This window comes from Fusarium oxysporum, chromosome IV (assembly GCF_013085055.1).
Source record: "Fusarium oxysporum Fo47 chromosome IV, complete sequence".
Lineage (NCBI taxonomy): Eukaryota > Fungi > Ascomycota > Sordariomycetes > Hypocreales > Nectriaceae > Fusarium > Fusarium oxysporum.
Window position 1 is genome coordinate 3,071,397 of NC_072843.1, and position 27,381 is coordinate 3,098,777.

Consider the following 27,381-nt stretch of genomic DNA (forward strand, 5'->3'; position numbering starts at 1 on the left):
CCCCCCTTTAAGGAGCAAGAAAACTACTGGACCTGGGCCGAGGGGCTGAAAATAATAAGGTACCCTAAAGGTCTATTAAGTCTATCCTAAATTTATCCAAATTCTTTTTGTCATTTAGAATAGAGATTCTAGGGTTCCTTCCCTCCCCTTCGCCCCTATTGTATCGCTGACGTCAGGTGTGCATCGACGGGACGGGCCGGGCTTTACATGCTGTTCGCTGAAACCACACATGAGATGACCGATAATCTCATTCTCACAACTGTGGAAAGTTCAATTGACGGTCTCTACACGCCTGAAGGTCATTTCTTGACAGAAAACATAATCGACGAGCTTTGCGACTCTGGGAATGACACGCAAGTGCTATGCACATGCATCAACCCCATTGTGAACTGGTGCTTGAGGTCTGGTTATATGCCACTATACACAACAGCTTTCCAGAAAACACCCATAACTGTAGTGCATGTACTTGTAGAGTATCTTGCAAAGAAGTACCAAGGCTCAGAAGATTCCATCGATTGGAAAGAATGGTAAGTTTCTTGCGTCCAAAGTTATGTGTTACCTAACCTCAATACAGGCTTGACGATATCACAAAGAAGCCTATCGGGCGATTTGGAATATCATATCGCAACTTTTCCCGTACTATCCTGGCTGTCAGTCCACCTGTATGGAAATCTTTTGATGCATGGTCGGAGACAATAATGGACGAGAAACTAGACTCAGAGCTCAGTTGGGAGTATAAGGATCTAGAAATGATCCTCGACTTAATCCGGCTCCGCTGCGACAATACTCACTGGATTGTCAACAGGTTCGTCTATCTTGTTTTGCCGACCGTTATTTACTTCAGTCAATTTGATGCTCATGTGACGTTTTAGGCTGCTTCCCAGAGTTGCGTCTGGGTATCACAACGAGGGCCACAGCGCACTCTTGATCCAGCTTCTGTTCCACATTTACCAGTTCAGAAAGGAACCACAATTGAAACATGCAAAGGCAATGTTCGAAAGCATTATAAATCACAGCGATGGTAAACTCAACTTCTCGCCTGATAGGCTTGAGCCTACGGAAGAAGCTTGGTTGGTTCAGACTCCAAGGCATGATATGATCTGCGGCCCTTTTGTTCGGCTCACTACTGAGTGCCACGCTATTGGAGCATTTGTAGAAGCTTCCCGGATACTTAAAGAGACATTTTCTCTCTTTGTCACAGAGAAGGTGAAGTGGATTCTTGTCAAAGATCCATTCGGTCTTATCTTTTGCTTGATCACCCCCCTCATTCGATTGTCCGCGGACGGCCTATGGAGGAAGGTACCGGCTTTGTTGGAAGTTCTTGAGCTTCTTGTCCGCAAAATCATCCGCCTTGACTTGCCCAGGCAATCTCAGGCTGTTGGCGGATTGGCTTTTCCGAGAATGAGGCTGTGGGTTCTGTGAGGATTGTGCTGAACTGGATCGGTTCTTGGCTTCGCCTCAGGATACCGTCTGGGAGTTCAACGCATCAAAGACTCGAAGATTGCATATCGAGCATGCTATTGGGGTAGAAGAGTCGCTCCAAGCTTTAATAGTATTGAATCAGACAACCGGCACGTGTGAGAAACTCAGGGTGACCAAGACGGCAGCCCAGGCTCAACCTGACTTGCGAAGCTTGGTTTTCCAACTACAGCGGCTTAGAGAAGGTTCTTCAACCTCTCCGGGGGCATTTCATGAGGAAGGTACTTGGTGAGCAACGATACCGTGAGATCATCTTGCTGGAGGGAGTAACTCCATACGGGCCACCCCTGAATTCAGCTGAAGTGAGAAGGCCACCCACTGGAGATGGATCACAGCCTGGTTAACGGCTCTGCACCTCCGAGATGGGCGCCATAGACCGGGGTCTGCCGTACAATCAAACAGCAGGTCAGACGGAAGCGGGCAATGTTTAGCACTGCGAACAAACTCAGTGTCTTATTATTGTTCAATCGCTACGTTCAATTTTACCAGCAGGAAGGTCTCTGCATTCATCCGTGGCTTGTGGCAGCTGTTATCCAAACATTGCACACGCCACGGCAGGGACAGTGCAACGGCCATTTCCAGCGGGCAGGCATTTAAAGTCAAACCTGTCCATCATTTTCTTGACAAGATAAACCTACTCCTCGCAACTCCACAATATTACCAGAACGTCAACAAAAACCCAAGCCAGACCGAACTGGCGAGTTAGACCACACCATGTCCGACTATTCAGATGAGGGATCTGACAGTTCCTCAGTTGACGAATATGCCGAGAGTACTCATGTGTTGTCACGCACGCTCGACTCGATCCGATCCACCGGTGACATTTAGTACCTTCGATATTTACGCTGAATATGCGAATCCAGCTTGTAATTGAAGGGGATCGTCCTATCTGCCTAACACTAAAAGAGGATGATGCGCAGGCAATAAAGAGCGTTTGCCAACAGGCGCCCTTTGACCATCGTAATAGGACGGTTGTCGACACTTCAGTACGCAATACATGGGAGCTCGATGCCTCGAATTTCAATCTCGTGAACAAAAACTGGTTCGAGGACTTTAGCTCAAGGATACTGCGCTATACGGCCAGAGGACTCGGTTTGTTCGAACTACGAGCCGATCCTCACAAGCTACTCCTCTACGAACCTGGATCGTTCTTCCAACCCCATAAAGATTCAGGAAAGGAACAAGGCATGATCGGAACTCTTGTCGTCTGTCTTCCCTCGCAATATGAGGGCTGTAACGTTTGCTTGTCCTTTGGATCTCAAAAACGACGTCTTTCAACAGCCCAAAACTCCCGAGTTTGACCTCACAGCCATGTCCTGGTATTCAGATGTGACACATGAAGTCGAGCGACTGACATCTGGATATCGACTCGTCCTCACCTACAAACTCTTTGCAGCGGGGGAAGATGAGCTATCGGCCTCCACCTTCTTCCATCAAACCAAGGGTCTCAAATCCATGCTGGCTAGGTTTCGGACTGACCTCCCCAAAGTCGGTAAACTTCTGTACCCCCTAGACCACCTTTACACAGAGTCAAGCTTGTGCTTGAGAAATCTTAAAGGCCGCGATCGATCCATTGGGCGCTATTTGAACGAGATCTGTTCAGAAGCTTGCTTCTAATTCATGTTTGGACAAACAACGCATTTCCAAGTTGACATAGATGACTGTGATGAGTACCAAGATCAAACTACCCTCAGGACTCTGTACAATCTGAACGGTGATCAACTTTCTTCAGAACTCGTTCTCAACCTTGAAGATTTCTTGGACTACGATATTGGGAGGGAAGCCCCTGATATCGAGGATGAAGGGGGGTTGTTTGGTAAGGCCGAAGAGCCGCGCGTGTTTCATTATGACAAGACGGTAGCCTATCTTATGCCGAAGGAGTACCTTCACCAGTTATGCTCGAACAGGCTCTCCTAAAGACCGTCTTGCACCATAAAAGAGGATTATTTTGACAGAAATGGTGTATCAAGATCTTTTGAAATACCGAGATGATCCATATTCAAGACAAATTACTACAGATTTCATGGAGAACGCTTCGTGTCTCCGCATGCAACTATGGTCAAAGGGTTGAGTTCCAGGTCTTATCTCGAAGTGTGCTTTGGAGCTCGAGAACACGAAGACTTTTCTGGAATGTTTCAGAAAGAATTTCCGATCGCACGGAGAGGACATTAGCTGAGGGCTGGTAAATCATCTGAGAAAGCACTTCGATGACAAAGAACAAGCGATCGATTGGAATTATTGGTAGTTCGAACTCATTATGGCTTTGCGATGAAATTTACGATATTGACATAAGCACAATAGGTTCCAAGAACTCATCAAAGACACTGTTTCAGCTAAAGACTTCGATTCCTTTTGTGCTGCTTTCAAGTCATTGGCAAAGCACCCCCCTCTATTTGAGAGATTCCAGGTCTGGGCAGATCCCATTTGCGAAGAAAAGCTACAATCTCAGGCTTCATGGAAGCATGACCACCCACTTTCCCTCCTCAACTCCAAAAAAGCGCAGTGGAGATGAAGAATGGATACTTCAAACGTAAGTTGGTCAGAGATGTTGCGTGACTCAAGAGGAGCAAATTACTAACACTGCTAGCTTTCTTCAGAAAATCGTACCGAGAGCTGAAAGCTCCCCTTTTGTTGTTTCTTCTACAGCACATGTCATCTGAGAGAACTGGTTCATTCAAGAAATTCCCTGAGCTCTACAAATTCACCCATGAGCATGATGGACAATTGGATTTCCCAGTAGAAAAGCTCAAATCTGGTCTGATTACGGGCCGGTGGTCTCAAGGCAGTGAACTCGTCGAGCAGCTGAAAGAAGGCTATATCAAATTGTGCGGGACAAGAAGCTTGGCGGATATTGGAGCGGAACTGCAAAACTTTCAACGACAAGGAGCTTTGGCTCCCATTTGAAAACTATGGCATATATGACAAATTTCTTGAGCCTCTTATCAAGGTTCTGGAGGCAAATGAGGCGCCTACAATTCCAGCAGTGCAGGATTTCCTGGAAACCGCGCTGCGAGAGGTACCCCATCGTCCGATCAATTCCCGGCCAGACGAACTGGTAGGATGGGCTCACAAGAAGCCTCCCTGTAGGACTACAACAGAGGAGTGCAAAGACTGTCAATGGCTTGATGCTTTCCTTGAGGATCCTGAACAGCAATAATGGGAATTGTCAATCGATCGCGCACACCTGCACTACCTTGAGTATCGTCTAAGAGATCCGATCTACTCACCTAAAAGAATGGAGGCTGGTTTAAAGGTCCAGCGGACGATTACAAAGCTGGGGACAAATTTCGACAAGGAATTGCGCGACTGGCAAAAAAAGCCTTTCGAGAAGTGGGGAGCCAGCTCCGTGGGTTGAGAGGTGACTACTTAAAAGGTTTTTCGGATGATGAGAAGTATTAAGAGCTGGTCCTATTGGAAAAGCCTGGACAGGAAGACTTGCGGAAAACTTTGGCAAGCAAGAGACCGTCAGAGGAGGACGGCGATGCACCGCTAAACACGAAGCGTTCGCGTGCAGAGTGAATAAAGATTGGATAGTAATGATCGTTGTTGATATGAGTCTATGTAGAAGTAATATCCAGATGTACCCAACTCCAGCTATGCAACCTTTATCATGCCCGCGTAAACTCCAAACCAAATCATATAGGATATCATGAATCATGCTTGCAAGGCATCAAGGCCGACAGTGAAGTCTTCTATCTCCATTCCTCTAAATCCTTCCTCAACGACCCAAGCTCGACCCTTTTCAGGGGTGAAAAGAGTCTCGCAAGATCGTCCAACAACCAAGAGACCTGGAGGTCGGCTGCCCTCTGTCTCAATGGCCTCAGCAACATGCTCAAGTGTGGTTCTAATAACCCGCTGATCGGGACAACTGGCACGCTCAATGACAGCACACGGAGTGTTGCGGGGCCAGAGTACTCGCTTGCTCTCGCCTGTTACAGGCGAGACTTGAGTAGGTTCTGGTGGAGGAGGGGGCTGCGATGAAGCAGCCTCTTCATTAGCCGGAGCAAGAGGCTCAAGCTCGATGTGAGTGGTCAGCTCACGAATGAGGCCGTTGATTCGGTGAAGGGCCATGAGGAAGACCACAGTACGGCTGGGCACGAACTCTGGTGGTGAAGGAGCCTTGCCCTTCTTGCCCGTGCCAGTGCATATCAGGATCTGGTCAGCAACATCACGTTGCGTAGGAGGGATGGCTGCGAAAAGAGGAGCACTTAAAGCACTCGTAACACCTGGGAGAACCGATACTCTGTCTCCAAAGCCGTGTTGACGGAAGTAGGCCACCTCCTCACCACCACGTCCATATACATATGGATCACCCTGCTTGAGGCGCAAGACTGTTTTGCCCTCTTGAACTCCGGCGAGAGCCATCTCAAGAAGTTCTTCTTGAGCGCGATCTGCGTTACCGGGGAACTTGCGAGCGATCTGAACAGGAGTGCGGCGGGGGATAAGGTCAAGGACGCCAGAAGGCACCAGCTTATCAGCAAGAATAAGATCAGCGGTCTTGATAGCCTTATGAGTAGCCTGGGTGAGGAGATCAGGGTGACCAGGTCCGCTACCAGCCAAGATAATGGTACCAACACGCTTCTCTGGCGTACCAGGATCACGCTTGATATCAGGGCCATTACCGGGGTATGACTTGAGAACCGTCTCAACATCATTGTCGGTAATAGCAGCGAGGCGCTTCAGGGGCCAGTATTCGCAGACCTGACTCAACCAGCGCACCCTTCGGTTCTTCGCATCCTCCTCAGTAATTAAACGGTTGAATTGAGCGTTTTGGTCGTACGAGTCATCGAGAGAGGCGGGGTCGTCTTGAGCGCCTAGGGAGTCTTCATCATGGATGCGGCGGCGGACGTCTCCGAGGCGTGTGCAGGCAGCACCCAAGTTGACGGGGAGGGAAGCGGCAATATCACGACGAATTCTCGAGGCTAGCTTACAGCCACGGCCATTTGTAGTGACGCCGATCTGGAGCGGGCCGTCGGTATGTGTCGAGAGGAGAGAGAATGTGCAGAGTTGAGGAGCGTCAACGACGTTTACGGGAATGCGATTTCGTTTGCAGAGGGTAGAAATATGAAGACCTGATAATTTTTAGTATATTGACTTTGTCCTTTGTTACAAGACCTACTTTGAGGGTCTCGTGGTCCTGATGTGACAAAGACAGCATCGACTACACCATCCACTTCCTCGCGCCCAAGTCTTAGCAAATCGGCGTCTTCGAACTGCTTCTTGTGCCATTGGACACTGCCATCGTCGATCTTCTTCTGCAGAGCATAGTGAAGCTCAGAGCCTTCGGGGGCAATAAGGATTGGTTTTGCGCCAGAGCTTAGAGACTGGGTACATCGAGTCGCAGCGAGCGGGTTCGTGCCGATAACGAGATGAGTATTGCCTCTGCAGTTGAGAGCTGCGAGAAGCGATGAAGGTATTATTGACGCCATTTCGAATAATTTGATTGATCTGCTTATACAGAAAATAAAGAAAAGAAATATTTCACCTCAGCAAAAACGCACCAAAATGTCGCGACTGCGAGACTCGGTCGGCTTATAAAAGAGCTCTCTCATGAACTGAACGAGACTAGACCCTGAACCCCTGCTCCTCCCTCATGAGCCGATAGAAGAAAAAAAAGTTACCCCATTGCCCCTCCCCCTCCAAAGACTCCAAATCAGGCTCGTGTCATTGGCTCAAACTCACGCCATCTCTCTAATCGGGCTGTCGGCGGGCACCAAAGACACCCTTGATAACGCAATCGCCGACTTCCGCGGCCCGCAACCGGAGATGTCAGAATTGCGATAAAGCACGTTATTTTTGAGTGTGGGAAGCGATAAGATGATCTGATGCATAGCATGGAATTCCGTGGTTTTGGTTCTTGGGCGGAGATGCAAATTTCGAGAAAACCATCTGATATCAAAACACGTGATAACCAAATGGCCATGATATGGACTTCGCCTACGTATTAGTGGTTCAATCCATGTCATGATGAAGGAATGGCAAGGCCAATTGGATCCTAAATCGTCATTCGTCAGGAGCAGACAAAAAGATAAAATAGTCTCTTGCTTGACGCATCATCGTAAAGGCTCACGCCAAAAACATCACCATGACACCGCAGCGCAAACTATCACAGAACACAAAAAAAACAAAAAAGAAAGCCTCGCAAACGCTCGCAATCGAATTTATAGGAACAGCCCGATGCGGGGGTCGAACCCGCAACCTTGAGATCGCGTACTCGTAAGAGTCTCACGCTCTACCGATTGAGCTAACCGGGCGTGGCTCTTATTGTTGAGGTTCAATCCTCGAAATGGCGTTTAAGATGTCGCCGCGTACGCTGAATGACTTGAATGAGGCTCATTATGCTGCGGGAGAGTGCTTCACGACAATTAAACATGGTTCGAAGGCTTCAAGGAGTGTATTGCATAAAATCGTTACATTGTTTTGGTGTTGAGATCTATCATCATGCCCAATGCCCTCATCATGACTTCCTGGCCTCGAACCAGTGTTGGTACATCTATTTTACATATAATACATCCACCTATGATCGACCTCTTCTGTCAGAGTCGTCTTGCAGTTCAGCCTCTACTTCTTCATCCATTTGCTTGGCGATTATTCTCTCTTCCTCTTCCTCCGCCTCGAGAATCTCCTTGATAAGGCGGCTCTTCTTGTCCATCTTGTTCTTTCCACGACGCTCACGAGGGGCGTTCTTCTCGCTGGCACTGATACCGCCAGGCCCCATGACAATCTCGACCTTTCTGGGCTTCTTGCCTTGTCCGGCTCGTTTACCACCGTCGTCGGGCCCCTTGCCAGCACGAGCGTTGCGTGGAACTCGCGTCTTAGCTCCAAGAGCCCAAAGGTCGCCCCATCGTGACTTGCGAGCATCGTGGTATGCGAGTTTGCTTTGGCTCTTGGTAACGGTCCATCTCTCAAGCTTGCCTTCCGGTGTGCAGAAGTCAAGGGTAACATGGCCCTTCTTCTTCAACGGAGGCATGATAGATCGCGGCAGGCTCTGCATGTCGGGCTTTTCGTCAGAGTGTTCGTATCCTTCGAAGGCCCGGTTTGCTGCCTCTTTACCGCTTATAGACCGCTCCTTGGCAACGCCACGTCTAAAGGCCACATAGCTGAACTCCACCTCACCCTGGTTTCTCGTGCTGTTTCCAAGCATTCGAGAATAGAACGCAGGACGTACAAATCTCTGACTAAAATGGCAGAAATCCTTGCGGCCTTTGCTCTTACCAGGAGTCTGGTACATCGGGCACAGCCCCTGGTTAGTACAGGGGGCAACAACATATCCGAGCTCCTTTTCGCGTTGATAAGCAGGGTTGAAGTCCTCGCTATCAAGCTCTGGTTCTCCAGATTGAGGCAAAAGGAACTGCCGGAGGACGGTGTCTCGAACATGAGCAACAGCCTCAAATCCTCGAGGATGGGCCTTCTCTAGGACAATCAGAACACCGCCGTCTTTGTTTAGTAAGGTCCAGAGTTTGTTAAGGACTGCTTGTCGATAGTGGTCCTGCTCTTCCTTCAGAAAGAGATGAGAGGCGATAATAACATCGTAGCTCTTGCGAGGTTGAGGCTTGCTACCCGCATCTAGATGCTCGCCCTTCATCTCTCCTGAGTGCTCATAGTCGGGAAGTCGAGGAAGGAAAGTGGTGTTCTCTAGGAAGGTCTTGGTGCGGTGTCGTAAACGATCAGAGCCAATAATGACTGTACGCTTGCCTGGGGGATTGTCCCCCTTGACTTCGCCCTTTTCCTTGAGTAAATCCCATTCTGCTCGTACGATCTCGTCCCAGGCAATCAAGCCTGCGCCACCAGATCCTGCATCAAGAACGCTCATGCCACTGCCATCTTTGAGTTTGGACTGAAGCCACTTGCTGCCAACTCGCTTGCGAACTTCTTTGAGGGTAGCCATCACTGAGGCATAGGCTGGCGGCATGAAGCCTGCAAGGAAAGCATCGCCTTCAATCTCAGTCATATGTCGCTGATCTGCTGGAAGGCCAACACCAAACATATTTCCATTCCTCTTGGCTTCAGGTGTCGCAGGAGACAGAGGAAGACCTGGACCGCCAAACGCAGTTTCGGCGGCACTCTTGACGTGATCGATATGGGTTCGCTGTAGAAGATCACGAATCGGCATGACCATTTCGTCCTGTGGCAAGAGAATCTCAATGGGACTTCCCCAGAAGCGACCCTCCAGAGTCAAGGGGTGAAATCGCGCCTCCTCGCCAGTGACCCGCTCACTATGCTCATACTCCTCAGGCCAAGTCGCTTCTGTATCTTCCTCCAGCCGTTCCATCCCTATTTCTTCCTGAGCCGCCGCTTCATCTTCAGCCTCTTGTTGCTTCTGCTGTGCGACCTTGAAGTCCTCTGAAAGCTTCTGTAGTGCATCGTATTCTCGTTGGCTTCTGGCAACTAAATCGACGTAGCCTGGTACCATTTGGCCGATTGCGCGGTCCTCCAAGTCGGTTTCCGGAATTGGCTCGTTTATGTCCTCAACACTCTCATTCATAGGAATTTCGTAAGTGACCTCTTCAAATTCGCCACCCTCAAGCTGCCTCAATAGAATACCTTCATTATCTGGCCGTGGGGGTTGTGGTCCCATGTCCGCATGCTCTGGAATACCGACATCTTCAGGTCTCGTCTCACGTAGCGGCGCACCGTATAATCGTTCGTATACCGCATATTCTTCATCGTTAAGGTATCCTTTTGGTAAAGTATCTCGAAATCTCTGTTTCGCGTCTCGAACAACTTGCTCAATTTCCTCCGGCGACGCTTGTCCCGTTGTTTGTGTGTCTTGTCGCAAACATCTTGACGTCGAAAATGCCTGTGTAATTGCTGCGTTCCTATTGGGCTGCAAGTAACGGGAGGAAGAAATATGCTGTGGGCGAAGTAAAGGAGTGGAAGTAGAATAAAACCGTGAAGATACCGTTAAAGAAGAAGCACTACACCTCGGACAAGCATTTCGGATCCTTCTGGCCGACAACATTTTCCGTACTATACAAATTTGAGGGTATGGAGTTGAAGTTTTAAAGAGCTTCATTGGGAGTTTTTTGTCTTGACGCGCAATCACGTGACTTTGTGGCAATTGTCTTTACGCTTCAGCTAAATGGTCACCATGCAATGAAAAATGGAGAGTCAAGATCATATAAACGAGTCGAATGATTCTAGAACTGTATAGTAAGTTCGCCTGAAAAGATTGAATAACCATGCCCATGTAGGCCCTATACCGATTAACGCCATACCCGAAGTTTCTCTTAATCACCACCAAGATCTGCCAACGTCTTGAAGGACGAACGTGGAGGAGCTCTGGCACCACCGGCGCTCTGCGAGCCACCAGCGTTTCTTGGTGCCGGTTTACGATGAAGGTTGAAAGGGCTCTCTTCCGCTGACTTATACGGGTCAAACTACCATCTAATTAGCAAACCCCAATATTCCACACTGATAGACCGACAGTCAGTCACTTACCGTGAACAAAGAAACAAAGTATAGTCCAAAGAACGCTATTAGAGCATCGAAAAAGCCTTTCAAGTTCCACTGCTTGGACAGCGAGGCAGATCGTGACTCGCCACCGAGCGTTCGCCCGGGAGTCTTGAAAACATTGCCAGTAGCTGGTCCGCCAAGCTTGACCGCATTATTGATAGCTGCCGTAAGAGCGGGAGGGTTGGCGCCCTTGATGGTCTCGATGCAGGTGCCATTGTGGAAGATCTTGAAGGTCGGCATGGCGGAAACACCTTGGGCTCGAGCGATGCCGGACTGGTTATCGACGTTGACCTTTGCAAAGGCAACCTTCTTCGGGCGTGAGTGTTCTTTGGCGAGAGCTTCGAATGTAGGCGCGATCATCTTGCAGGGACCACACCAGTCGGCGTAGACTTAGTAGAAGTAGTGTTAGTGATCATATGGGTGGTCGCGGAATGTTCGAACGTACAATCTGCGATCACCACATTTGTACCCGAGAGGAGACTACTCCATTCGGGCTCAGAAGCAATGTTAATGGGGCCGCTCATGGTTGCGATTTCGTTATTGTTGAGTCTGTTTGCTTGTCGTGAAAGGCCACATTTGTCGCATTCTGTTCGCTATGATGCTGACGAAGCGCGGGCGACCCTCGAAAGCTCCGTGTTAGGTAGGCGGTGACAAAGGCGGAAAGATTCTGCCGGACATTTGGCCCCACTATCACAACTTTTTGTTTAGAGCTGGCTGTCGCAACTTTACCTGAGGTGATCTATACTATTCGGATCTTATCAATCCTTAACAGCAAGATGTCTTACTCAGAGCGTAACTCTAAAGTCAGTTATCAATCAACCCTAAATTCACACCAATGTATTAACTTTTAACAGAAACGCAAAACCGAACATAATGGTCGGGAGGGAGGTTCCGCCAGACCTTCCACGATATTTGACCCAATTGAAGGTGGTCGACCATGGACCATCTCCGTTGCTGTTCCCAGCAGTATTCTCTCAGAGTATGTAGCTTACTGGTAGTAGCTATTCCCGTACTAACTAACAATCACAGCCTTGCTTCTGCTGACCAGCGAATGAACCAACCCGCGCGCATTGCTCGTGCCCTTGCTGCTTTCTCTGTCGATGAAGTGGTTGTTTTTGACGATTCTCCTCTCTCGGCCCGACCTCGTCACACAGATACCAACAGTTACACAGGCGACACCGACCCATGCCATTTCCTCACGCACATTCTAACCTACCTAGAGGCGCCGCCATTTATGCGCAAAGCCCTCTTCCCTCTCCACCCTAACCTGCGACTCACTGCCATGTTGCCTACTCTCGACATGCCCCACCACCCAAACCCCAAGGACTGGATCTCTTATCGAGAAGGAATAGTTATTCCTGGTGAAACTAGCACAGGTTCCGGTTCGCTCGTTGAAGTTGGCCTGGGGGAGCCTGTCGAGGTTGAGGCTAAGATCCCTCCAAAGACACGGATAACACTCAAGTTCTCCGAGGATGAGACCCAATACCCTGAACCTGTGCATCCTGCTGCACCAAGAACTGAGGGCGGCTACTATTGGGGATACACTGTTAGAAGGGCCAGTTCCCTTTCCAATGTTTTCACTGAGAGTCCTTACGAGAATGGGTACGATGTTAGTATTGGCACCTCCGAACGTGGTATCCCGGCCTCTAGGGTTTTCCCGCCGTCTAAGAGAGTCAACTTCAACCATCTTATCATTGTCTTTGGTGGCCCGCGAGGTCTGGAGTTTGCGGCAATGAACGACCAAGAGCTCAGCAGTATGGACATCCAGGGTCCCAGGACCAAGGAGTTGTTCGACCACTGGGTTAATATTTTGCCTGGTCAAGGATGCCGGAATATCAGGACAGATGAAGCTGTGTTTATTGCTTTGGCAACATTGAGAGGTATTTGGGATTCTAGTTAGTTTACTGGTATAGCGAACGATACCCTTGTTAAGCTTCCCCCTGCATTATCTGACGTCAAAAAAGTATGTCAAATGCTCATGATACATACAAAGCCAAAGTGTCTGCAAATGTGCTGTTGTTGTCACTAGCCGGAGCCAAATCCATCCCATCTCGATGCACCATGATCCTGGTGCCCACTGTAGTCAATCCTAGAAACCTCGTTCCAGCGCTGGTGCCTTCAATGCTCAAAGTTCTCGCCTGGCAATATCCTGGAGATTTGTTGCTAGCACAGGTGTCGTTGTAATTCGTGAAAAACGAATACAACCCTGCCCCATAGACGGCAACGTTGCTGGAGTTGAGAATTCTCATGCCCCATCCTATGTTGCATCCAGCTGGATCAGAGTCGTTCTGGCAGTCTTGCTGAAAGTTTGGATCGTTCAGTGCTGTCACAGGCGGGAATGGGTATTGAGCCATAGGTATGGGTTGAAAGTATGCCTGTTCTGTCTGTGCGTGGCCAATATAAACGTCTCTGGTGTTGGCGAGTTGGTACTGATACAGAACATGGTGTTCTGAGCCAGATGCACTGAGCCAGATGCGGCCTCTTTGTGCCTCCACAAGAACTCCTCGTCCTGCAAAAATGGAAACACGTTGGTATTTTTGATCCTCAAGGTCGTGATCTGCAACCCAAAACCAACAGTTTTCTGTGAATAGACCCCCAGCGAAAGCTGTTACGTGAAAGCTCATGTATGCTGCCAGACATCTCGGGTTAACAGTGTTTGTCCCTTTGATAGCAGGGCAGTCTGGAACTTGAAGATATGTCCCGGCAAAGCCTCCAACGCGAGCATGTACATCCCACATGCCTGAGGGGGCTCCAGGAGCGAACAAATTATACTGAATTAGGACGGCACCTGCCGTTGGCCCACGCGTTGATACTATTGTATCTGACCACTCTATATGGCCAACATCACCGGGGCGACCAACTTGAACGACAGGCCGAGGTTTGTTCAGGTCCCCAAAGTTGGGTCCTGTCCCCATGATGATCGACGCAAGGGCTTCACCCACAATTCTGGCATTTGGTGGGATGTGTATAGTGTCTGAAACCATGTAGTATCCTGCGTCGAGATATGCAATGAGCCCTTTTGCCGCTGTGTACTGTAATAAGGCATTGAGCGCCTGAGTGTCATCATGTGATGCGTCACCGTATGCACCATTTGCTTTTGCTGAGATGAAGGAACTGCCTGGAACTTGCTCGTACTGAGGCTTTGATCGCTCATAGTAGATGTTGCGATCAAGGAGATTTTGACTCCGAGTGAAAGGAAGCGGATAAAGGGCCGTCGCATCGAATGTGCCCTCCCAGTTCGTGTAGTGCCCCTGATTCTATTAGTAATGTTCACAGTTCTGTGAGTTGGCCTACCATCAGGAAAACAGCGCTTTCCACTGGTGCTATAGCAGAACGTGCCAGATCAGTACCTGCAGGGCCCATGAGAACGTTGTTCACATTCTGAAATTTGACGTTTTCCATCGCCAAAGAAGCTGTGCTTCTGATACTCTGTGAACTGTTGCGTGTTGTAGCAATAGCCACATCAACATTCTCGAACCAACTGTCAAGGATCGTGATAGAGCCAACACCAAACGAGGAATCGTCCATCTTGATGCCCACTCGACAGTTTTTAAACACGGTACTCTTGAAAGTCCACCCCCAGTCCCAGGTCATCCATATCGCGACGTCGGCATTAGAGAACCAGAGGTTACGTGCTGTAAACTGTTGATTACCCAAAACTGTGGCATTTCCCCCACCAAAGAAGTAAAGATCATTGAGAAGTCCCCCTGAGCCTTCTTCTATGAGAAGGCCTGTGTGTTGATTTCCAGGAACGGTCGACAGTTGGAACACACAGTTGGTGATAGCTGTTGCCTGAGATGACGGCCAGTGTATACCCACGGCATGAAAGTCTGGGGGAAGGGCAGTTGTATCCAAAACCAGATTACGAATTTGGCGAAAAAAGACGTTTGTCGAGTTCCATGCGAGGGAACCAGTAGACAGATAGGGGTTCCCGTCGATTAAGCCGAAGCTTTGCTTAGAAAAGGAGGCGGATGCTTTGATGACAGGCCGGTTTGTGGGGTCACCAATAATTTGCGTATAGTACAAATCAATGAGGGAGTTGCTGATGAGATACGTTCTTTCTCTGTTAGCAATACTGGATTAGCGATGTTATTCTGCGCACTCACCCAGCTGGGATATAGACAGTCGCAGGTGAAATAGTGCTTCCTTTGCACACACCAGGAATACATCGAACACCTTCACTAATTGCTGCATTTATAGCGGCCGTGTCGTCCGCAACTGTTTTGTTAGCTATGAAACTGACTCCTAGTGAAGTACGAACCTCCGTCGCCAATAGCACCAAAGTCTTTCACGTTGCGAAACACAGGGTAAAGCTTGTCAGGATAATAGGGAGCAGTCCCACGGTGCTCGATATCCTCAAGCCAGTACCTCGCATCGACACTACCCCAAAGGGTGAATAGGAAAAGGAGGAGGAACTTCATAATGAAGAACCTGACAAGAGCGCGAGTGTGAATATATAGCTCAAGTCGAAAACGTGTGAGTTAATCAAGAAAACCAGAGTTAAACGAAGACGGTCAAGAAGTTGTAGGTAGGTAGATATTTGAGCGAGAAGAAGTTACGGCCGAGCATCTCTTTGGTCAAGAAATGGGAAAGAGCTTGTTGACTGTCGCTCTGCCTTTCCTCTGCATGTGTTCAAGATCACGACTGCACCTTCCCCGTGGCAACCGGATACATCATCCCAAGTCTGGTCCAGAGTGCAACGGGGGATATGATCACAGATACTAATCATCTGTAGTGGAACAAGTCTAAGGTAGGGCAGTGATTCATCAGCTCCAACTTTACCTACACAAGAGATGAAAATACCTCCAGGCAGTGTCAGCTCATGACAAGAGCAACTGCTGCCGTTATCACCCACGACAAGTCTATCAGGTAAGATAATCAATACCTACAAGGCATGTTTAAGTATCGCTACAGGAACATATGCGACAGGCTCTGAGATGTGTTGATCATAGTGTGAGTGACGTCGTTCCTGTAATGAACGAACCTATTCAGAGGAGTTCAGTTACACAGCAAGGAGAATATCAGAACAACCACCACGTTGACGTGCAGATAGTTGATGTACAACCCGCTAGGGGTGAGTGATTGTATTGTATGTGAGTGTGCGACAAGGTCGCAGCAGCCTTGTTGAAGACCATGCTTTTCTAGTTGAATATCTGACCCTATCCCAAAACGCCTTCCGATACGGTCATAGCCCATGATTATTTAGTGTAGTGTGGTGTGGTTGAGGTGAAAGTAGGAGTACAGTGATCTGTTTAGATCGTCGACTGTGTTGAGTCGAGAGCAACGGTTTGGCTAAGATTTCCACTGGCCATAGCCTTCTCACCAGAGCGCTTGCGCAAAACGTTCTCAATGAAGGCTTCACCAGCCTTATATGAAGAACGCACGAGAGGTCCACTGGCACAGTACAGGAAACCCATGTCCAGAGCTCGCTTGCGCCACATCTCGAACTCATCCGGAGTCACGTACTTCTCGACCTTCAGATGACGCTTGGTAGGTCGCATGTACTGACCGAATGTGACAACATCAACATCAGCCTTTCGAAGTTCTAATCACTGTTAGCCGAGTCACATAGCATTATTAAAAAGGTTGTCTTACCCTCTAGCGCAGCCATAATCTCATGCTCCTGCTCACCAAGACCAAGCATCAGACTGGTCTTAGTGATAGGACCGTCCTTGCCCATAACATCCTTGACATGCTTCAGCACAGACAAGCTCTGTCTAAAAGTAGCTCTGCGGTCTCGCACATACGGAGTGAGGTCCTCAACGGTCTCAACATTGTGCGCATAAACGTCGAGTCCACTCTCAGCCACAACCTTGACCATATCCAAGTCTCCTCGGAAATCGCCAGTCAAAGCTTCAACGAGCAATGAAGGCTTCTTCTGCTTAATTCTTCGGATTGTCTCAGCAAAATGTTTCGCACCACCGTCTGCCAGATCGTCACGGTCCACGCTGGTCAGCACGACATAGCCAAGACCCCACCTGGCCAGGGCCTCTGCAGTGTTCTCGGGCTCGTGGGGATCCAATGCAGCAGGGTTGCGATTTGTCTTTACACTGCAGAAACGGCATCCTCTGGTGCATGTGTCGCCCATGAGCATAATAGTAGCTGTCGCAGCATTCTTATCTGAACCGCCCCAACATTCTGAAATGTTGGGACATCGAGCCTCCTCGCAGACGGTGTGTAATCCCAATCCTCGTAGATCCTTCTTGATGCTCTTGAAGTTATCGTTGCCGGCGGGGATCGGTGTCTTTAGCCATTCTGGCAGTCGTGTGATGGTTCGCTTCTTGCCCTCAGGGCCGACTTCGGCAGTCTTCAGAGAGTAAGCCTCTGCTGGAGACAGCGGCTGGGCTGGAGACGACGTCGCAAGGAAATCGGAGAAGTCTGAGACTGCTGTGTCCTTGAAATAACTCTTTCGTCGAGGTTTACCGGGCTCGCTGCCACTCGGAGGTACAGTGGCGAAAGTTCTAAGTGTAGGCGTAGCGCTCAGCGCTTTGCGAAGAGGGGCATGTGCCCGCTTGAGGGATGGAGCAAGAGAAGCCATTATAGTAATACAAAGGAGCAACGACTTCTACCTCTCCGAGAAAACAAGATAGTGAGAAATAAGAAGGCCGTTGGGCGTTCGTGGAGATATGGGGAAGCAGACTCGAAAATGGCGGCAGCTTCAAAGAACTCAAATTCCTAGACTCGGGGGCAAAGGCCGATGAGACCCGCACATCCCGGGCCGCATCCGAGGGATGAGCCAATGAAAGGACATCGCTTTATCCTTATTCAGCTCCATTTTCTTTTTCCCGTCACGAATACCGCGATACCGCGGAGGCAGAAAGAAAGGAATAATCATCGGTTAGGAACTTTGAGGCCTGTAGAATCATTCATTGACTTCTCTATGGTTAAAGATCAGACATCTAGTATTAAACCTCATCTACTTTTGAACCAACTTATACAGCAACACTTGACAGACAGAGACAGAGAACCCTGGCGAAAATTGTTATTCTACAGCAAGGGTCCTTTCGCGCTTGTTCAGATTAGTCACCGGACGTTGATTTCCACGCCATGTCGAGTTGGCAACGCCTGGTCTCTCGTCTTCACTTCCACGCAAGGTCCAAGCATTGTTGAGCGTGACAAAGTCTATTGCTCTCATACTATCTACTAGCCATCCATCATGGCTCATCATCGTTGGTCCAGCATCGGACACTCAAAATTCACCAATCCTCCTTATTCATGTAAATCGTATCCCACCCCTTCCGAATTAAATCAAAGCCATACTCCAAGCTGCAAACCATCCTCCAAAGATCAAGCAGAGCTAGATCCTGGATCACCTGCGCCGTCGTAAAAAGGGGGTATCGCCAATAGAGAAGTATAGTAAAACCAGTTCATCCGAGAAGCAGAGTTACTGAAGTGAATATGGATTATTTTCCACGTCGCCGACGTCGTCCCCGTCTCTTTGGAAACCACTCTCTACAGGGCAGCAGAGTCGAGTGAAGAGATGTTGACAGAATAAATGTGGTAAAAAGGGTCTCCAGCCAGGAGTGTGTACCCGCTGTCAACGGAGGAAGGGGATATGATCTCAAAGCCATTGAGTGCTTACCAAGCCTGGGTGTGATATCCTCAAGTGAGGAATTTTGGAACTGTGGTATGTATGGTGGATGTAAACAGGCTTGGGAACATCAACGGCTACCCTTCAACACAAGCGACAACTCGAAAGGTTGAACCATACGCAGCGCAGTCAACGCGCTGGGTACATGCTGCCGGGGAAGAAAGAAACAGCAAGAGTTGAAAGCCCGCATGTTTTGTCAATAGAGCGGGCGTGATGAAGCGTAAGGAAGCAGTCAAGCTATCCAGCAGGCAGAGTCTCAAGACTCATCAAGGTGAAGCAGGCGACAAGTGTCGACCTGCTGTTGGTATCGTGGCGTTTCATCATAAAGAATAGGCCGCGCTGGTGACCAGGGTATAAAAGGTGAATGGACAAGAAATGGGAGACAGTGGTTGTTGTCGACTTTGATGCAAGTCGACAGTCTCGAGATTCTAGTGGAACCTCGTTCCATCCAGAACACGCTTACAGAAGAGCAGCGGCAACCATACCAGCAACGCCGACCACAGCGAACTTGCCGACGGCGACAGCAGATCCAGCGTTGCCAGGAACCTCGGAGGGCTCGGACGAACCACCAGTGCTACCGGCTGTGTTAGAGGCCTTTGGGGTAGAGACAGGAGTGGTGTTGTTGTGAGAAACAGGCCAGAAGGTGGTGGTCTCCTCAACGAGAGCTGTTGAAGTAACCTCGACGGAAGTCTCAACAGCAGTGGTGCTCACACCAGTGGCGGTGATGGTGTGAACCTGAGAGAGGTAGTAGGTCTTGGTAACGACGGCGGTGGACGTGTGGGTGGTGGTACCCTCGTTAGCGAGAGCGAAGGCAGGCAGAACAGCCAGGATAAGCTTAGAGAAATGCATTGTGTTGGTGTTGGTTGTTGTGTAAGTGAGTGCTTTCAAAGCGGTTGCGGTTGGTATAAGTGAGTGAGTGAGTTGGAAGCGAGAACAGATCGATGCTCTGTATCCAGACAGCGAGAAGCACAAGCTAATAAGTAAAGTAACTTATGTATGTATTCAACGAAGAAATGTACGAGCGAGATAGACTCTGCCAACGAAGTCTGTGGACCGAGAACAAGTTTGTTTCGAAGCGTAGAAGGGTGGCCTGTCAAGAGTCGGGGGGAGGATCCATATGAAATACTACGAGGAAACTGAGAGCAGAAGCAAACAACACAGAGAAACAGCAACTCTCAGCTTCTGCAGCCCACACTAGCACGCACCCTGACTCTAGGCCAAGACCAAGGCCTAGCAATGGCAGAGCCAGAGCGCAGGCGACGTTTGGTGATGGTGGGATGGGAGGGGCGGACTAGGCTCAAGCCCATTAAACTGGTACATGTAACACGGACAGACCCCTATTCGTCGGCCATGTCTCAAGTACTTGTGACCTGACCAGGCCTGTCATGCTCCTCGAGGGAAATTACAGCGCATTTTGCTTGACAGCTTCAGGTAGTCTGACCGAGCAGGCCTGTCAATATCTGGTTGCTGAAACTTGGGCCTAGGCCATGTCTACTTATTAGACCCTTTATTCGAATCCCTTGCCATGGGCCATGACATTCTTCCAGGCTTTCGGCTCTCTAACGCTTTGTGCGGCAGAATTTGATACTCTGGAGGCACAAAGAGGGTTTCACCGGGGATCCGAGACCCTGGTCTCCCGTGTGATGGATGGATGGGAAGAAAACTCTGCATTCTAGGCATTAGGCATTGTTCCTGTTGGCTACCAGCAGAGACAGGCGACGAGGATGCGTTGAGTGGCGATGAAATCATTGTGCAGCCCACTCAAATCAGATCCATGACTGGGAGATGAGGGAATTAAAGAGAAAAAGACGCTCTACCTTAAAAAGTCGTTAATAATTTCTGGAGAAAGGTGGCGCTCGTTGCCGCTACTCGTGTAGAGTCCTGACGGGCCACGAGCGGTTGAGGAGACGGGAACATACTTAGTTAGTTGGATAAGGCGTTTTTAGAGTGGAATTGAGTGTTAATTGGTTGTCTGCAAGTCTCTATCCAATCTAATCAGCCCGATGACCCTCACTTCAAGTGTCGTGACTCGCTGGTCGTTGCTCGTGCACTTTCACAACAGCGCAAAAAAGTAAAATTTGCATAATTTCCCTCAGCGGTCGTCGATTGGCTGATTGGCCACCATCAAAAGGTACCAGGCACACCCGCGGTTCCTGCGTCGGGTTGTGCCTGGCGCCATACCTTAATTGGTGCCCCCAACACCAATAGAGCCGACACCCGCTGAGACACATCACCAAGACAAGCAGCGCCAGGCCAAGACAGCAGCGCCAAGTTGCGCAAAAGAACATTGAAAGACCGTCGATCATTCTTCCGTGAAAGTGGAAAGTGCCAAATCGAAGCGCTACTACAATGAGAATTAGTTAGATGAGTCTAATTTTCTATCTGATTGCGTTTCTCTCAAGTCTCAAGAACAGCTTTGTGTTAGTCACAGCCCCCAACAACGAGTATTACGCGCAATGTGTAGGCAGCATCCATCAGCTGCATCTCTCCCAACAACAATGCCTTGTGAGGCTGCTTTGTTCTCCATTACCTATGAATCCGTTGTGCTCTTTTTATTTTTATGCTCGTCTGCCTTTGTCTCCGCTGAACTGAAACTCTGCCACAACGGCAATCCCGGTCGACTCAACGGTCGTTTAACACTTGGCTGGGGTACGCCATTCTGCCAAATCCCCTGGAGCTGGAAGAATAAGGCCCGGTCGTTATGAAGCCTGGAGGTTGGAGCCTGAATGTCAGCGCTGATCGGCAACCCGCCCCGGATTCGCTTGGATAACCGCGTGGGTGCCGTGGGTGCCATGTGCTACTGTACGCACTCTATGGTGCATCACTGCATAACTCTGTATAGGCTCTTCCAATGCCTTGATTTTGCTTCTATTCCTGTCTGCGTCCTCCTCACACCGCTGCGCTGTGCTGTTTACACTGCGTCCAATCGTTACCACCATTTCCTTCAGCAGCCCAAATGTTGACGTGGCCACGCTGTGCGACGCCCACGCAAAAGGATTCTATCCTTTTCTGGTGTAGCGCACTTGTCTCGTCGTCAACGCGTTGTCGCTGTCGCTGTCGCTGCACCATGCGGGTCGCGTGCCTTGAAGCGGCAGCTTTCCGTTCCTCAATTTCTCGGCTATGACTTAGACCCTGGTCCTTGTTATGGTGATGCTCAGCCCTGCAATGACGGACTTGGTTCTTACAATTGCGTTGACGTCAAAGTTTCTCCGTAGCAACGGATATCGACTCTAACTGCGATGCCAAGCAAACAAGTTTGTTCTCTCAAGTGTGTCAAGTCGAAGAAACACAGTGGATTTGCTGGCTTAATCACTTGCATCAAGTGTAAGTTCCAATTAGCCCAAGAGGCTTTGCCCGTGCGTACTTTCAGTCATCAATACGAGGTTACTCTGCATATCAACATGTGCCATCACAATGATGATTTGTTGCCTTTGGCCTAAACTTTAGCAGCAGATCAATACCGTCACGACTTTTATGGTGTGAACCCCGAACTGCATGCCAGCGCATTGAGATCAAGGTCCCAGAACTGATATGTCTGATCACCAAACTGCGGCGGTTGATGGTAAACCACAAACAGGAACACCAGCTACCAAAGTTCTCGAATTGGTTGTCCCGAATGAGCACCCTATCCTTATTACATTGGTCCATTAAAGAATCAAATAATATATCGAATCTCGTAGTCCTTTCCCGCAAAATTTTCTCTACGGTCTTGAATAAATTTGCCTTGCTATAGTATCGCAAATAGATGCCATAGTAGAATGTGGCTTTTACCTACCCTGAACCAAAGTGTTGTATACACCTGTATCAAGGAAACCACAGGGATCAAGACTCATTCTAATATCGTGTGAGCCGAGATAAGACTTAACAGGGCTTGGGTATGGCAATGAAGTGATATATTGATGAAGCATATAATTTTCTTAGTGAGTTTGTGTAAGTCTTGCCTCCATAGTGCATACGCCCAACTGATCTAACCAAGTCGTCGAGAACAAACACTTTAACAATTCTAGGCAGCATATACACTCGCCTGTATATAACTAAAAACTTACCCAATAGCCACGCCACTATTCTACGTATCTCCATTAGATAACCAAGCTCGAAATTCCCACAGGTACCAATATAAAACTGGTGCTACCTCCAGTGATTGTAATAGGGAGAATTTCAGATGTCTTTTCGAGCTGCCAAAAAGTGGAGCTCCCGTCTTTCTCGAAAAGCTAGGTCGTGACGTCGCAATCAACTTCAGCCTCTTCAACACTTTCCTACATCTCAAAATCATCCAGCCTCAGCGCTTTCATTCCCGTCTGTACATCCAAGAGTAAAATAAAGAGCCTGTTTGAAGAACCGCGCATTCAACTTTGCAACCAGCACCGCCTCTGCAAGAATAAAAGCTGTCGCAATAGTAGCTGCAAGCTCGCCACTATGACAGACTCACCACCAACGGAGCCCCGAGCTCGCTCAAAATCACCCGCTCCCAAGGACAAGGACGATCGCAAAGGTCGCGACGATACATACAGAGAGAATGACGAACGTCGCCAGCGCAGAGACCGCAGCAGGTCGCACAATCGTAACAACAACCGCGACCGCAGAGATTCGCCTCCACGCAGACCCCGAGATCGATCGCGATCGCCAGCGCGAAGACCCAGAGGATCGGGCGGCTTTAAGTGGAAGGGAGAGCGTCGGGATAATGACAGAAACCGTGACTTCCGCAGACGCTCACCGCAGCGACATCGGGATCGCGATTATGGCAGGGATCGGAACTACCGCCGAGATGACCGTGATGGAGGACGGGACAGACAGCGAGATGGCGATAGGGATCAGAGAAGGGAGAGGAAGGAAAAGAAGGAAGAGAAGCCTAAGGCTCCCATGGCTCAGGCAGGCGAGGAGATGATCATCGTCAACGTCAACGATCGACTTGGTACGAAAGCTGCTGTACCCTGCTTGGAGTCTGATACCGTGGGCCAGCTGAAGATGATGGTCGCCGCCCGAATCGGTCGTGACCCTGGCCAGATTATCTTGAAACGACAGAGTGAGAGACCATTCAAAGATCACATTACCCTGGGAGATTATGGCATCTCGAACGGCGTGCAACTGGATCTGGAAATTGATACACGGGACTGAAATGACATGGAAGCACTGTTCAATATGGGCTCTGGGAACAAAATTTTCAACGTTTTACTTTTTATCTGGCGTTATCTGGATTGCATGACCAAAAAAAAATACATAATCGAACAGAAACGAGTTCGTCTTGGAATACTGGCGTGAGCCATGTCATATAAGAAAAATTTCATGAAGAGGTCGTATCCAAATTCATCGAAATCGTTAAGAAAAGCGCCTCGTAACCCGCATTACGCCTATACCGCGACTCAGATCCTGAATCAAGACAAAAGTAGGTCTATCAACCGAAAGAATAGAAGAACCAAAAGAACGGCGATGTCCTCAAAGTATATGATATCTATGCTTCAACATCTTTTTTATCCGCACAACCAAGAAAATAGCCAAGGAGATATCCAACAAAGACAGAAAAGTAAGAAGAGAACAGGGTCGCTGGAAAACAAGCGAATGATGGTCATAAGCATTACTTCGAGCTTTTCTTCATTTAAACATGGTGTTGAGGTCCATATCCGGTCCATCGAATATCCCTGATTGGGTGCGGTAGCCTGAATCTTGCTCCAGAGCATTGCGGAGCAAGGGCGATAGTTGACTGTTGGGCTTCAGATCCTGAAGCTTTTCTTCTGGTTGACGAAATGGAGGCTCTACCATCTCGACAGTGACTCGAAGCTCAGGGTTAGACCCCATGTGGTCAAAATTCATGTCATTGAAATCATCAAACGACTGCTGATCCAACCATAGCTTCTCCTCGACTTTAGGTGACTGTTGCATGAAACCCATGGATTCGCCAGCGGTAGATGGTACCCTTGAAGCAGTGGACTGAACCTGGGACACTATATCAGACAGTGATACCATCGCATCTCTATCATTAACTGGCATTGCCGAGTCCTGGAATAAATTCGGGTCTGCAGTTGCAGCGTCGAAACACCCCCCAAAGAGCATTTTATCTTCATTATAGATAGGCGAATTCATACTTGTTGGTACTTGCATGCGTGATCCTTGGCGATCGCTTGTAGCCGTTTTATGCATCAAGAATGGATCAAAAGACTGTTGTGACAAGTCGTTTTGTGCAGATGCAGGTTGAAGCCGGGTAAAATCGCCATTCTGAGAGGGGGCCTGCGAGAATGTCTGTGGAGGAGGCTGTTGGAATGATGACTGCCAACTCGAGTATGGGTAAGAAGGGGGAAACATGCTCTGTGCCTGAGCCTGTGGTTGTGGATGCGCTTGTTGTGACTGAAAGCTGTAGCCGGAAGATCCACCTTGCAGACTTCCAAAGGAAGTTGCTTGACTCAATGACGAGTAGGAAGATTGAGTGACCCCCTGAATCCCGTTTCTTTGCATGTTCTTCACCATACCCGCGACAAGCTCTGGTGGGGTATTATATATCATCAGAGCAATTGGCGGTTGGGCAGGTTGCTGGGCACTTTGTTGCTGCCATGATAAAGGATGTGGTGGCGCTGCCTGTAGATTAGGTGGGTTTCTCATAGCCTGTTGAGGAAACTGGTTGGGCCTCTCTGCCCGTGACCGGTCCTGGGTCGCCGGAGAGACTGTGGATGCTGAAGGGGACTTTGCTTTGCCCTGTCCATGGGGTGCCTTTGATGCAGCAGGGCGAAGATCGCGAGTGGACTGTTCCGTGACAGGTCGGCGTTGTGTCTGGTTGTTGTTGCTTTGCTGTCTCTGGTTGGTGCGATTGTACTTGTTTGCCGGGCTTCGATAGTTCGATTTGCGCGGTGGCATGTTTTTAGGAGGTCCGCTGGGCTTTACGGTAACTGAACAGAAGGTGGTGTATAGAATGTAGACCTTCTTCTCCTTTGGCTGCTCCGCATTATAATCACATAATGGTTCAGCCATATGATCTTGCATGCCCTTCTTCTCAAACGTGCGCCAGCATCGCAAGCAGAGGGCCTTGCCGTGATGCTCTTGATCTGAGAAATCTTGTCCCTGCCACTCGTGCAATGAGTCGCATTTGTCACAGTTTCCTTTCGCTTTGATGAAAGGGTCGAAAGTGTGACAACTTGTCAGGTATTTGCGAGCAGTATGGTATGGATCTTTTCCACGAATAAGACCATGATGATCGGCGGCGTGAGTGACGATGTGTGATATTTCGTCCTTGCGGCCTGAGCAGGCATGCCTTTCAGGAGATGACAAGCGCTTTGGGTCGAATAGCCAGAAGAAACATGTCTCGCAAGCGCCTATGAAATCTTCGGGCGTGACCAGATTGTTTGGGCGCCCACGTACTGGACCGCCTCTCTGAACATTGGATGAATTTGAGCCACTAGAAGCTGACAATGGTTGGATATTTCGAGTTCGACGTCGAGACTCTTGTGTATCCTCAATCGTTTGCAGTGGCACACTTGCGCCTTGCTGGGGGAGTCTGGAAGAACCAGATGACGCTGGAGACGTACGGTGTACCGATTGGCTCTTGTGTCCGGACCTGTATCGCTTTGCGAGTTGATATTTGCCAGTCGCTTCATCATCGGTTGAGCGACTGTTTTGGCGCTTAGGCACCTTCTTTGAACCTGAAGATGTGTCTGTGCCGGCTACCGACCAAGCTGTCTGCTGAGATATCGAACCGGTTGGCTGCTTAGAAGTACCACGCGTATGCGGTCCAGATAGAGTAGTGAAAGCAGAAGAACCTTGGGGCGTTGCTAAACCCGGAGGTCTTCCTTCATCATGATTGCCATTGTCGGTATATCTTATTTGTCTGTCGGAAGGGGTACCAAATGGCAGAAAAGATTGTGTTGAAGGCCTAGGCCTCTGCATTAAACGCTCATCAATGGATGTAACATTGCTCGATGCGGTGATGTGCCGAATGCGCGGACCCGTCGTACTGGGCGTACCAATTGCCTGAGTTGATGACCTGCGGCCTTTTTTAAGCACATCATCGACACGGTCAATAACTTTGTAGTTATCAAGTTGGCGTTGAGGTAGAGACCGGGAAGTGATGAAGGTATTCTGTGATGGCTGAGAGTTCGGTTGGTGATGGAGCCAGGTCGCTACTTGGAGACTGCTTCCACGACGCTGCTGTTCCTCTAGCTGTTCCAGCTCCCAATCGGTAAGGTCACTCCATCGTGGGGGATTGCCAAGGTCGATGTTTTCGTTACTCTCAACGTTCTGGTCGCTATTCGCGCGACCCAAGCCCTGGTTTGATAAATCGTCCATGGTGATCCTTGATGCAAACCTCCCAATGGCGTTACAGTGCTATGGGAGGCGGGCTAGTACACCCCGCACTCAGCCAAACGAGGATGATAGCTGTAGTTATTGATGAGGTCGAGATGGCAGATTGGTGGCGAAGGCTTGGAGGTGATGAAGCAAACGGGAAGGGATTGGGAGATGGGAGGTGAGGCATAGTGGAACAGATTAAAGAGGCCCGACAATGGGAGTCCACAATGGGTAGGTAGGACAATGTGAAGGTATCTCGTACCGAATAAGGCTGTGAGATGGACAAGTTGATTGGCGGTCGAGGTTGAAAAAGGCATCCTTTCGAGTTAGCCCAGCTCATTTTCAACCCCCCAGCGAGACTGCGCCCGACGATTTGGCAGAGGGAATATCATGGTGAGTGAGCTTGGGTCGAGATGTTGATGTGTTGTTGGAGGTTGAAATATAGTTGAGATGATTTTGAGCCAACGGCGAGGACAATTGAGGATGAAAACAGGGGAGTCTCAACGGTAAAAGACGTTGCTGGTATTATTGGCAGCCAGTGGTTCGCCCACTTATGTCATTGCCGTCCATATCGAAAAGAGGGGTAT

The 27,381-nt window shown here is 49.2% G+C and overlaps 11 protein-coding genes and 1 non-coding gene across 12 annotated transcripts; 4 read left to right on the plus strand and 8 right to left on the minus strand.

Moving 5' to 3' along the window:
• Window positions 1-207: 207 nt before the first annotated feature.
• On the plus strand, window positions 208-2,185 carry FOBCDRAFT_200427 (uncharacterized protein; the record flags this gene model as incomplete). The annotated part of the gene is made up of 5 exons (XM_059608969.1): window positions 208-527; window positions 575-805; window positions 873-1,299; window positions 1,424-1,700; window positions 1,929-2,185. 5 exons carry the CDS (start codon window positions 208-210, stop codon window positions 2,183-2,185), a joined length of 1,512 nt encoding a protein of 503 aa, XP_059467091.1.
• Window positions 2,186-2,703: 518 nt separating this feature from the next.
• On the plus strand, window positions 2,704-4,757 carry FOBCDRAFT_318531 (uncharacterized protein; the record flags this gene model as incomplete). Its single annotated transcript, XM_059612014.1, has 3 exons — window positions 2,704-3,076; window positions 3,128-3,295; window positions 4,067-4,757. 3 exons carry the CDS (start codon window positions 2,704-2,706, stop codon window positions 4,381-4,383), a joined length of 858 nt encoding a protein of 285 aa, XP_059467092.1. The 3' UTR covers window positions 4,384-4,757.
• A 252-nt stretch (window positions 4,758-5,009) lies between these two features.
• FOBCDRAFT_31059 (tetrapyrrole methylase) lies at window positions 5,010-6,957 on the minus strand. The gene is made up of 2 exons (XM_031178686.3): window positions 6,599-6,957; window positions 5,010-6,551 (listed from the first exon to the last, which is right to left on the minus strand). The coding sequence occupies exons 1-2, from the start codon at window positions 6,906-6,908 to the stop codon at window positions 5,134-5,136; spliced, it is 1,728 nt and encodes a 575-aa protein (XP_031044573.2). The 5' UTR covers window positions 6,909-6,957; the 3' UTR covers window positions 5,010-5,133.
• Window positions 6,958-7,650: 693 nt separating this feature from the next.
• On the minus strand, window positions 7,651-7,733 carry FOBCDRAFT_t107. The gene has a single exon. It is a non-coding gene; the product is annotated as a tRNA-Lys (tRNA).
• A 51-nt stretch (window positions 7,734-7,784) lies between these two features.
• Window positions 7,785-10,479, minus strand: FOBCDRAFT_221406 (mitochondrial small ribosomal subunit Rsm22-domain-containing protein). The gene has a single exon (XM_059609574.1). The coding sequence runs from the start codon at window positions 10,439-10,441 to the stop codon at window positions 7,997-7,999; it is 2,445 nt and encodes an 814-aa protein (XP_059467093.1). The 5' UTR covers window positions 10,442-10,479; the 3' UTR covers window positions 7,785-7,996.
• Window positions 10,480-10,596: 117 nt separating this feature from the next.
• FOBCDRAFT_318534 (thioredoxin) lies at window positions 10,597-11,527 on the minus strand. The gene is made up of 3 exons (XM_031178684.3): window positions 11,381-11,527; window positions 10,921-11,324; window positions 10,597-10,859 (listed from the first exon to the last, which is right to left on the minus strand). Exons 1-3 carry the CDS (start codon window positions 11,457-11,459, stop codon window positions 10,710-10,712), a joined length of 633 nt encoding a protein of 210 aa, XP_031044571.3. The 5' UTR covers window positions 11,460-11,527; the 3' UTR covers window positions 10,597-10,709.
• Window positions 11,528-11,675: 148 nt separating this feature from the next.
• Window positions 11,676-12,875, plus strand: FOBCDRAFT_31063 (putative RNA methyltransferase). The gene is made up of 3 exons (XM_031178683.3): window positions 11,676-11,738; window positions 11,790-11,914; window positions 11,965-12,875. Exons 1-3 carry the CDS (start codon window positions 11,712-11,714, stop codon window positions 12,833-12,835), a joined length of 1,023 nt encoding a protein of 340 aa, XP_031044570.1. The 5' UTR covers window positions 11,676-11,711; the 3' UTR covers window positions 12,836-12,875.
• A 178-nt stretch (window positions 12,876-13,053) lies between these two features.
• On the minus strand, window positions 13,054-15,717 carry FOBCDRAFT_249810 (pectate lyase superfamily protein-domain-containing protein; the record flags this gene model as incomplete). Its single annotated transcript, XM_059610888.1, has 5 exons — window positions 15,197-15,717; window positions 15,042-15,153; window positions 14,230-14,998; window positions 13,141-14,192; window positions 13,054-13,084 (listed from the first exon to the last, which is right to left on the minus strand). The coding sequence occupies exons 1-5, from the start codon at window positions 15,354-15,356 to the stop codon at window positions 13,054-13,056; spliced, it is 2,124 nt and encodes a 707-aa protein (XP_059464708.1). The 5' UTR covers window positions 15,357-15,717.
• A 271-nt stretch (window positions 15,718-15,988) lies between these two features.
• FOBCDRAFT_221414 (uncharacterized protein) lies at window positions 15,989-17,583 on the minus strand. The gene is made up of 2 exons (XM_031178681.3): window positions 16,531-17,583; window positions 15,989-16,480 (listed from the first exon to the last, which is right to left on the minus strand). The coding sequence occupies exons 1-2, from the start codon at window positions 17,471-17,473 to the stop codon at window positions 16,188-16,190; spliced, it is 1,236 nt and encodes a 411-aa protein (XP_031044568.2). The 5' UTR covers window positions 17,474-17,583; the 3' UTR covers window positions 15,989-16,187.
• A 1,162-nt stretch (window positions 17,584-18,745) lies between these two features.
• On the minus strand, window positions 18,746-19,612 carry FOBCDRAFT_31074 (uncharacterized protein). Its single transcript, XM_054704252.2, has one exon. The coding sequence runs from the start codon at window positions 19,373-19,375 to the stop codon at window positions 18,986-18,988; it is 390 nt and encodes a 129-aa protein (XP_054560227.1). The 5' UTR covers window positions 19,376-19,612; the 3' UTR covers window positions 18,746-18,985.
• Window positions 19,613-22,942: 3,330 nt separating this feature from the next.
• On the plus strand, window positions 22,943-23,641 carry FOBCDRAFT_272880 (ubiquitin-related domain-containing protein; the record flags this gene model as incomplete). The annotated part of the gene is made up of 1 exon (XM_054704253.1): window positions 22,943-23,641. One exon carries the CDS (start codon window positions 22,943-22,945, stop codon window positions 23,639-23,641), a length of 699 nt encoding a protein of 232 aa, XP_054560228.1.
• A 152-nt stretch (window positions 23,642-23,793) lies between these two features.
• Window positions 23,794-26,876, minus strand: FOBCDRAFT_292093 (uncharacterized protein). The gene has a single exon (XM_031178678.3). It carries the CDS (start codon window positions 26,792-26,794, stop codon window positions 24,116-24,118), a length of 2,679 nt encoding a protein of 892 aa, XP_031044565.2. The 5' UTR covers window positions 26,795-26,876; the 3' UTR covers window positions 23,794-24,115.
• Window positions 26,877-27,381: the final 505 nt, after the last annotated feature.